This window comes from Asparagus officinalis, chromosome 8 (assembly GCF_001876935.1).
Source record: "Asparagus officinalis chromosome 8, Aspof.V1, whole genome shotgun sequence".
Lineage (NCBI taxonomy): Eukaryota > Viridiplantae > Streptophyta > Magnoliopsida > Asparagales > Asparagaceae > Asparagus > Asparagus officinalis.
Window position 1 is genome coordinate 7601570 of NC_033801.1, and position 11261 is coordinate 7612830.

General features: G+C 34.3%; 1 protein-coding gene across 1 annotated transcript; it reads left to right on the plus strand.

The window, feature by feature from the left end:
* LOC109820654 (caffeic acid 3-O-methyltransferase-like) lies at positions 1961-5704 on the plus strand. Its single transcript, XM_020386833.1, has 4 exons — positions 1961-2442; positions 3034-3344; positions 3717-3781; positions 5277-5704. Exons 1-4 carry the CDS (start codon positions 2024-2026, stop codon positions 5571-5573), a joined length of 1092 nt encoding a protein of 363 aa, XP_020242422.1. The 5' UTR covers positions 1961-2023; the 3' UTR covers positions 5574-5704.

Sequence of the window (11261 nt, forward strand, 5' to 3'; positions counted from 1 at the left end):
AAAGATGAGTAAATTTGTGCAAAAGTTCTCAAAGTCAAATCAGGCTAGATTATAAGGGTTGTGGTTTTGGCCCTAAACCACCACCATTAATGTTCTCTCGTTCTTCGATGAGTGAAATGTCTGAAAAGAATAAAGAGTTGCAAGAACAGCTTCAAAAGACCCAACAACTTGTAGGAACTCAACAACAGAAGATCGATGTGCAAAATGAGGTAATCTAAAGATTGGAGGAGCAAGCCAAAAAGTTTGAGGCCTTTATGGCTAATTTTTCGAGGCAACATCCATCAGCTTAGTATTCTTAGTGACTTAAACTTGGAGAAATATTTCTTTGATCGTGTTGCATTTGTTATTGCTTTAGACTAGTATTGTTACTTATGGTAGTACCTTTCTTGCTTTATTTATTTTAATTGTTTTGATGTACTGTGGTGACAATTGATGATAATTATTTATATTTTGTGTTTTTCTCATAGTAGCATTATTATTGATGAAATAAAATCTTCTCATTATAAGTTTTCTCGCTATATATTTAGGTCGATGAAAGTAAATTTCCTCAAAATAGACCCTACAACTTAAGGTGAAGAAAATATGTTTCCTCGCAATAGGCCACATACTTATGTCGTCAAAAGAATATTTCCTCGTTATAGAGTATACTGCTTACGTCGACCAAAACATATTTCCTCGCTATAGTGATACAACCTATAACGACAAAAGTAATTTTCCTCGCTATAGACCATATAACCTATATCGACAAATGTAAATTTCCTCGTAATTGAATTTCTTTGGCGAGGAATATGAGGCACAACCTACAACGACAAATTTAAATTTCCTTGTCTTTGAGTCCCTTTACTGAGAAACTGTTTCCACGAGAAAAAGATACATATAATGAAGAAAATCAATTTCCTCGTTAATGATTTACCTTTGGTGAGGAACAATTTCCTCGTTGAAAGGTACTTACAATGATGAAAATAGTTTTTTTAGAATTTTTATTATATATAAATTAAATATTATTCACATATCATTGGCGAGGAAACTGTAGTTTAGCGATGAAAAAGGCATGAGATTAGGTGAGGAAAAATATCGAGGCTAAAGAGTAACAACGAGAAAAGAATATATTCATCGCAAAAAGGATTTCGTGAGAAATTATAATATTCCTCGCAGAAACTTTTCTTGACCACCCTACTGCGAGGAAATGGTGACCAAAGTTTTTTCCTCGCGAACACACTACGACGAGGAAATCTCGCCTTTCAACGACAAACTTGTTCCTCGCGGATTAGCATTTTTGTTGTAGTGACATGACATGACCAAAAAAATATCGTAAGTTGCAACTCTTGTGATAGTGGGGGGTAGGGTCTGTTTGTTTGCTCAAAAAAAATCAGAAATGTGTTGCCACCTCAACTTTCAAGAAATGAACAAGTGCCACGTGGGTTTTTTGTTTTCAAGAGTTTTCCATTTCTCATGTTTGTTTCGTTTTTAAATTTCAAGAAATGAAGTGCCACGTAGGATGCCACATCACAATTTCAAGAAATGTGTTTTCACAACAAAAACCTCTGAAAACACTGGGAAATGTCACTTCTTTGAATTATTAATTAGTAAAAGCACAATTAGAATAGTGAAGAAGAATAAAACATATACATAATATTTAATACCCTGGTTTCTCATTTCCTTTTTCTTGTTCTCAAACAAACATAAGAAATAGAAATCAAGGCACTGTTACTATGGAGGTTTTTTTTTTGTCTGTTTGTGTGACTTGGCAGTGAAATGTGGAGTTTTCTCTGCATAACAAACACAAAAAAAGAAAACTGGGAAAACTCTTGAAATGTGCTGAAATCATTTCAAGAGGGAGTTTTCCATTTCCGATTTTTTTTTGGAAATAACCAAACAGGCTCTAGAAGGAAATCTTTTTCCCGAAACCTCTTATAAAAACCACTCATGATACCTCGCTCCTCCCACCTAATTAACTCTCTCCCGCTCACTCTCACACACACACTCTCTCTCTCTCCCTCTCTCCCCGCACTTTTCAGCAAAAATGGGTACGGTCCAGAACTTGACAACCCTAGCTCCCCAAATTACCACGGACGAGGACGCTTTCATCTATGCTCACCAACTAGTCTCCTTCTCCGTCCTTCCCATGACCCTAACATCCGCCATTGATCTCGGCATCTTCGACATCATCGCCAAGGCGGGTCCCGGCGCTTCCTTGTCCCCCGGAGAGATCGCTGCTCAGCTGCCGACCAAAAATCCAGAGGCTGCGTCGATGCTCGACAGGATGATGAGGCTGCTGGCGAGTTACAGTGTGTTGACTTGCACCGTGGAGGCGAGGGATGACGGAGGGGTGGAGAGGAAGTATGGGGCTGCGCCGGTGGTGAAGTACCTGGCAAAGAATGAGGATGGGGTTTCTATAGCGGCTATGGCTATGCACCAGGACAGAGTGTTCATGGAGAGCTGGTATGTGTGTCTATTTCTTTCTTGTTTAATTAGCAATATTGCGTTAAATAAGACGTTGAGCATGAGTTAAATTTATGTTGATGTCGAGCAGCTGAGTTAAATTTCATTCACAAATCCAATTAGCAAATAAGCACTTCATTAGATGCATGGCCCTTCTTCTTTTTTTTCCCCTCGTTTTGTAATGTGGGAATTGAATCAAGTAAGAAAGTAGTGAAGCAAAATAGAATGAGTGTGGAAATGAAATGCTCATTTACATTATCATGTTTGGGTGTGATTAGGTATTAAAGTGAGAATGAAAAATATTTTTAATTTTATTATGGGCAATTAATAACCAATCATGACATACTTGGTATTTAATTTAATTTTTCCTCATTCCCTACCAACTTATTGGGAATGTCAATTCTCACAAAAAAAGTAGGAATGGAGGAGAGGTGGGAAATGAGAGTTCTAGCTTCAAAAAAGATGTCATGTTTGATATTAATGAATGAGAAGTGCCAATGAGCATTCCATTCCCACTCATTCCCATGTACCAAATTAACAAGTTATGGTTTGACTAATCTATTGACAATTAAATATGAAAATCTACAATAGGTATTATTTGAAGGATGCAGTGTTGAACGGAGGCATCCCATTCATCAAGGCCCACGGTATGGGCGCTTTCGAGTATCTTGGCACAGATCCAAGGGCCAATAAAGTGTACAACGAAGGGGTGAAGAACTACTCAACCATCTTAACCAAGAAAATCCTCGAGACCTACAAGGGTTTTGATGATCTAAAGGTGCTCGTGGATGTTGGTGGAGGTGTTGGAGGAACCCTCAAGATGATACTCCAGAAGCATCCCCATATAAAGGGGATTAACTTTGATCTCCCTCATGTCATTTCTGAGGCTGAACCAATTCCAGGTATAAGATATTGGATAGTAGAAGCTCATTTCATAAAATGATATGTCAAAATATAATAATGATAAGGTCCACCTCTTTCCATATGGCTTACTTGATGAATCCTATCATTTGTTTATTTCTTTCAAAATCATATAGAAAAATGAGTTGCCGGCTAATATAGTTTTTTTTTTCTTCACACACACGCAAGTGTCTATCATAAACATAAGCAGTAATTCCCGGCCCATAGAATTAACCTTAATTTGGATTTGATTGAGTGTTTTTCATTTTCAATAATGGATTTGATTGTGTTGAGCACTATTCACAATTTTGTTCTCCCTTAATTTTGAGCATGAGTTTGACATTTTTTATTAAGATGTGATTTTGGTGATGCAGGAGTGGAGCACGTTACCGGAGATATATTTGAGAGTGTTCCGAGCGGAGATGGCATCTTAATGAAAGTGAGTTGCCTTTAATCATTTTATATCAAACAAATTTTGAAAAGTTGTACATTTTACAAAGCCCTCAGTAGCTTTGGGTGCTTCCTATGAAACCTGCAAATGCTTCGTTTCCTCGTTAAACACCAAAAAATTTCTCACGTAACCACACGATGATGAAAATTATACACCTCAGGTAAAAAAAAAAGATAAATCTATTTTCATATTTTGTAATAATTTTTTTTCAAAATATTTTAGGGGGAGGGTGGGAAGATCGAGAATGAAAGGGTAGTGGTTTATTTTCATATTGTCTAATGTGAAAATCTTTTCGGAAAAAAATTATTTAAAGAGGGATATATATTTATTTAGCCTGAGGGTCATTTCTTCAATTAAGTAAGATTTTTTTTTGTTTTTTTGTTTTTTTGTTTTTTTGTTTTTTTGTTTTTTTGTTTTTTTGTTTTTGTTTTTTTGTTTTTTTTTGTTTTTTGTTGTTTTTTGTTGCTGTTGTTGTTGTTGTGTAGTGAAGAAAAAGATATATTGAGAAGTTCCATAGCATGACACTTCCAAGTAATGGGGAAATTACTAATACGCCGGATAAGAGAACCACTATAGTTTGAACGAACAAAAAATTCCTACAGGTTTTTTCCTTAAATGGTCATCTTATCCTCCCTACCGAACTCTCAATAAAATGGAAGAGAGAAAATTTGTGATTTTGAGGGAAATGAACAAAATAAAGGTATGACAATAGTATACTGTATGGGAGTAATCACTAACCTAATCATAGTTAAGATGTTCGGAAAAAAAATGTAATAGAGAAAGTAATTTAGAGTAAACTTATATGAATTGGAGGACCAAACAGAAATTTCCATTATTTGAGTTTTAAAATTTTTAAAAGATTTAAGGGTCCAATATCTATAATAATAAATAAAAAACTGAATTTTACTATTATATTTATATATGACATTGACTTCATTTTTGTATGATTATTAGACAAGTGAAGCTGCTAAAAGTATAATATTATAAATAAAAGACTTGGCATTTTTCACTTAGTTAACGTTCAAAAATTTTGCTTAACCTCCAATAAGGTTGGAAAATCCAAAAAAGCCCCAAAATATTCTAATATTCTTCACTTGATCCCATGGGGACTGGGAGCTCGGATCTGAAAGCAAACATGAGAGAGAGAAGGTGGGGTTTGACAGCACAATATACATGCGACACGTTAGGAATTAAACGGTGTTATTTTTTTTATTTTATTTTTATTTTTTTGATGAAAGAACTTACCGTCAGGCCCGGTTAAGTGAAAATGTTAAAGTTTTTTGGGGTTAAGTGAAGAACCTTCAAACTTATTTGAGTGTTTTGTGAAATTTATCGTAAAATATATGTTTTTTGGGGTTAAGTGAAGAACCTTCAAACTTATTTGAGTGTTTTGTGAAATTTATCGTAAAATATATCCAAATATATTATCATCTATTTGTAGCATATAAAAACATATATGTGCATTAATTCCAAAATATTTCAGTGGTTTCTAAACATATGGACTGATGAAGATTGCATCAAGATACTGAGGAATTGTTGGAAGGCATTGCCGGAGGACGGCAAGGTGATCATAATGAATAGCATGATTCCGGTCGACCCAAAGCCGATTATGGCAAATCAAGAAGAGATCTTCTTGGATCTCGTCGTGATGGTCAAATATCCCGGTGGTAAAGAGAGAACCGAGAAGGAATTTCACTCCTTGGCCAAACGAGCAGGCTTCTCTAGTTCCGAAGTCATCTACGGTTTTGCCAATAATTGTATGATTGAGTTCTACAAATAGACCATGAGCGGTTTGTCATGGGACTCGATGTTGGAGCTTGGATTTGTTAGAGCTTGGATTTGATGTGCTTCGATCTTGTTGTCCAAAGAATAAAAACGATCCATCATGGAATCGTATTGCTTTTCAATTGCTCATTGTCTTGGCTTACACATCTGATGACATGCATCCATGCGAATATTTTTTAGGTTAACTGCACAACATGAAGTTTATAGGGGTTTTTTGCAAATATTTCTTGGGGTTATTTGCAAAATCTAAAACCTATAAGGGCTTTTTGCAGAAATCTATAAGGTTATTCGTAATTTTTGAAACTTATAGGGGTTTTTATGCAAAACTTCAGAAGGTTATTTACAATTTCTAAAAATTCCAGGGTTATTTGCAGTTTATAATTTTAGGGTTTTTAGAAAATTTTAGTGCAATTTTTACAAATTTACCAGTTTTTTTGCAAATTTTTTAGCAGGTACTTGTAATTTATGTAACTTCCACGCACTTTTTGCAAATCTTGGAAGGCCGTTTGCAATTTCTAAAACTTTCAGAGGGTTTTCTACAAAACTTTCGGGGGTTATTCACAACTCATGAAATATTCAGGGGTTTTATAAAAAATCAGGGGGCTATTTATAATTTCTATAGCTTCTAGGGTTTTTGCAAAATTTTAGGGTATCACGGGCAGTTCCTAAACTTTTGAGGATTATTTGCAATTTGTAAAACTTTTAGTGATTTTTTTGTAAAATTTTTAGTTGTTTACTTGTGGTTTCTAAAATATTATGTGGATTTTTGCTAAACTTTACAGCACTATTTCCAATTTCTAAAACTTTTAGTGGTTTTTTGTATTTTTAGCAACTTATTTTCAAATTTGGAAAGTTTTATTTTTTTTTTAAATATGGTTGTTTTGCAATTTTGGAAACTTTTAGGGACCTTTTTACAAAATTTATAAGGGGTCATATTTATGAAGCTTTGAAGGGGTTTTTTTGTAATTTTTAAAATTATCATGGCGCATTTTGTAAAAAAATTAGAGGGTTATTTGCCTTTTTGGAACTTTTAGTTGGTTTTTGCAAAGGCTTGCTTGCAATTGCTAAATTTTTAGGGTTTTTTTTAAAGTTTCAAAGATTATTTGTAATTTTTGAAATTCAGGGTTTTTTTTTCCATAATTTCAGGGTTTTTTTTTTAATGGTGTATGATTGATAAATTTTACTTGGATTTCAAATCATCAAATACAATATCAGCCAACATCAATAGCAATTTATCACACCAAACGATATCACTTGGTTCGTTACCAGCTAAACCGGCCGGAAAAATGGGCAACCTCACTAGCCGTATTCTGAAGCGCAGAGAAGTGTTCACATCAAAACACGAGATCTTCCAATGTCCGCTGCAAGCAAAGCCAGCTGATGGTAAGGCATCTTTCGCTTAGGAGCTTACAAATAGCGTGGGCAGAATCATATTCAAATACCACCCTCTCTTTTTGCAATTTTATCGTCTTCGTCCTTGATTGCTAGTAGCTCCCCAGTAAGAGCATATATTGGGATGGAATTGGGAGGAGAACACGTTAGCCACTAACACCACAATCTATCCTGGGTCGGGTCGCCACTCCCAATGCTTTTTGTCTTGCTTGTAAAACCCATCCATGATCACCATTTATTTTGATGACACTAAAGCCGAGTTTAATTTTCATGACAAGCATCTTTTTCTATCAATTTTAATTTGATTGCCTTTCCTTTTTGGAAGATAGGAGGCTAGTGATCCCTAACATTTCGTTATAGAATGGAATTAGTAGATTTTTCTGATAATAGAGTTGCACTACTTAATGCATTAGACGTTAAGTGACTCACTTGGCACCCTAACATTAACATGAATAAAGAATTTTTCCAACAGTTGATTCGTGAGTTATAACTCGTAATCTCTTGAATTTTAGCCTTCATAGAATCATTTGCAAAGGACTCAAAACGACCAAAAATCGTGTATTATAGCACATGGAATCATAAATTGTGGCATCTATCAAATTATTTTACAATGAGTTAGAATGAAAAAAAGGCGACAAATTATCGGTTACAGCTCATGAAATCCTAAATTTTGACCTTCAAAAAACTATTAGCCTATGGCTGTATATTGACAAATATTATGAGTTATAGCTCCTAAAATCGTAAATTTTGGCATCCCATCAAAACATTTACTAATGGCTTGTATTGACCAAAAACGGCCAAAAATCATAGAATATAGCTTATGAAATATAGAATTTTGGCCTCCATGAAAATATTTTTCTGTTGGTAGAAATAACTAAAAATGGCCACATATTGTGGAATGTAGCTTATGATATCATAAATTTTGGATGAAAATTATTTTGGAATGCGTTAGAATGAACAAAATTATTGAAAATTATGCGTTAAGCTCATAAAGTCGTGAATTTTGGCCTCCATAAAGTTAGCTGCCAATGGGTCGAAAAGAATAAAAGTTATCAGAAATCGTGTCTTATAGCTTATGAAATTGTGAAATTTGGCATCCGTGAAAGTATGTACAATATGCGGAATAGAAAAGGATGCCCTCAAATCGATGGTTATAACTTATAAAATCTTAAATTTTGTGCCAATGACTCAGAATGACTAAAACTAGCCAGAAATTCTGTGTTACAACTCATAAAATCGTGAATTTTTGCATCTGCCAAATTATTTGGCAATGGGTCGGAACAAATTAAAATGGTCATAAATCGTGGGTTATAACTCATTAAATCTTAAATTTTGATTGTTGAAAAATTATTAGCCTATTTGTTGCAACAACTAAAAGTTGCCAAATATCGTGAGCTATAGCTCATGAAATTATGAATTTTAACGTCCAATAAACATATAGGCTAATGGCTAGTAACGACTAAAAATAGTTAAAAATCGTAGATTATAGCTCATAAAATGTTAAATTTTGACCTCCATAATAATATTTTCCTACGGATAGAAACAACTGAAACTAGCAACGGATTGTGGTTTATAATTTATGAAATTATGAATTTTGTACATAGATTTTCAAAACTACATAGAAAATTATATAAGAATTAGAGTTATGTATGCATTCAATTGTGTTATTTTTAAAAGAGTCGCTTATAAATTTTCAATTAAAGAAAAATGAGAGAGGAATGGAAGTCATTGAACTTTCTAGAGAGGAGATAAAGAGAAGAGAGGTGAAACCCGCATTAATAAATGATGATGCCAAATGACCAAAGTATCCCCTGTCTTTTACTAAAATGACATTCCTATTTTTTACTAGATTGAAGAAATAATGCCTCCTTAGTTGCATATCTCTAATTCAAAAGTTTTCATAAATTATAAACCAAAGTTTTCATATCTCTAATTCCAAAGTTTAAGGATTGCACTATGGTGAAAGATTTCAGACCTATTAGTCTTATCAATTGTATTCTCAAGATTTTCACTAAAATCTTGGCAAATAGATTATCAAATCATATGCCATCCTTAGTTGCACCTACCCAATCAGCTTTTCAAGCGGGCAAATCTACTCTTGATTCTATTCTACAAGCAAATGAAATGATACACTCTTGTTCAAAAAGGAAAAAAGAAGTTGCTATGTTCAAAATTGATTTTGCAAAAGCCTTTGATTCCATAGATTGGTTTTTCCTTGTTGACCTGTTAAAAGCTAGAGGGTTTGGTGGCAAATGGTGTTCTTGGATCTCTAATATTATATCATCTTCCAATTGTTCTGTTCTTGTCAATGGCTCACCATCTAAATTCTTTTCTTGTAAACGTGGTCTCAAACAAGGTGATCCTCTTTCTCCAATGTTATTTAATGTTGTTGTTGATGTCTTGCATAAAATGATCATGAATAATGTTGAAGAGGGTCTTTTATCGCCACTTGGACTTCGGGAACCTCTCAACCATTTAAGAATACTTCAATTTGCCGATGACACACTTCTCTTTGTTAGAAGCTCTTCAAAGGATATCTCCATTCTTAAAGCTATTCTTTATCTCTTTGAGGACATTTCTGGCTTGTGCATTAATTATTCAAAATCATCTCTTATATAATTTGGAAGGTCTTCTTATAAAGCACATAATCTTGCTTCTTCTCTGGATTGTAAAGTTGAACAATTACCTATCAAATATCTTGGCCTACCTCTCAAATATGGCAAACTTTCAAAATCAGACTGGCAACCCTTGTTGGATAATCTCTTTAGAAAGTTAGCATCCTGGAAGAAAAACACTTTGTCTTATGGAGGAAGGCTAACTCTTCTGAATTCAGTTCTCACATCAATCCCTCTGTATTTTTTATCTTTCTATAAGCTACCAAAATGGCTTGTCAAAGAAATAGACAAAGTCAGGAAATGAACAAAAACCATCAAATGTCTAGTAAATTGGAAAAAGGTTTGTTTAAGTAAAGAAGAGGGCGGTTTAGGTGTCAAGGACATTAACTTGTTCAATGACTCCTTATTATCTAAATGGTTATGGAAATGTCTTGATAAAAACTCATCAACAGGTCTCTTTATCCGCAAACTATATGGCATTGAGGGTTCTTTGTTGCAATCCAGGGAATATAATGCATCAAATTCACATTTTTGGAATGTTGTTTTATCCTTCAAGGATGCTTTTCTCCATAACGTCAAGTGGTCAATTGGCTCTGGAGATAATATCAGATTCTGGGAAGATAAGTGGATAGGGTATAATACCCTTGCTAGTATTTTTCCTGAATCCTATAGATTAGCCCTCTCCTCTAATGTCTCTGTCAAAAGTCAAGGAAATTTCTATGATAATAAATGGCAATGGCACTTGTTGATGAGAAGAAGTATCTCTCCTGGAGCTCAAGCAGAAAAAATGAGTATTCTCAATCTTATCAATAACTCAGACATATCTCAAACCTATGATCAACCTCTTTGGACTCTTACTTCTAACATGCAGTTCACTGTAAAGTCCTTCTACAGTTTTCTAAATCAAAGAGGAATAACCAGCCCACTATATAAAGTTATCTGGAATCCTATTGTTCCCTCCAAAGTTCGTATCTTTCTTTGGCTTCTTACAAAGAACAAATTGCACACAAAAGATGTTTTACATCTAAAAGGGTGGACTGGTGACTTAACTTGCTCTTTTTGTGGTTTGGAACCAGAGTGCAGAGATCATTTATTTCTTTCATGTCCTATAACCATGCAAGTTTGGGATCATTTCAGGAAATACTTCTTACCATTCACTTGGTCATTTTCTTTGGATGAACTCTTGCTCTGTCTTGAAATTTTACATGAACCTAAAGGGCTTCTTTGGCGTTCTATTCTTGCTTCACTTTGCTGGAATTTATGGTTAACAAGAAACAAATGCATTTTTTATCAAGCTCAATTCTCCTTTAAATCTATTATTAATTCTTCAATATCTGCCCTGTATGATTGGGCAGGCTCTGCAAGAGGATCGGCATCACAGAAGCTTAAAGTCAAATTGAAGGAAAAACCGATACCAAGAAGCATATGATATTTCAGAAGTGTTGTGACTGAGATTTGTTTTGGGAGCTTTTGTATTATATATACTCTTTGATCTTTTCTTTTGTGCTATTGGGTTATAGAAAGTTTAGTTTCTCTTTACTACATATATGACTGGCTTTTGTTCTTTCCTATATCTGTGTCTACGGTGAATGACGGCAAGGCCCTCTCTTCACCTTCATGGATGTTTGAAAGAAGAAAGTCATATATCACTTGTTTTGAGAAACTACTTTTTCTAT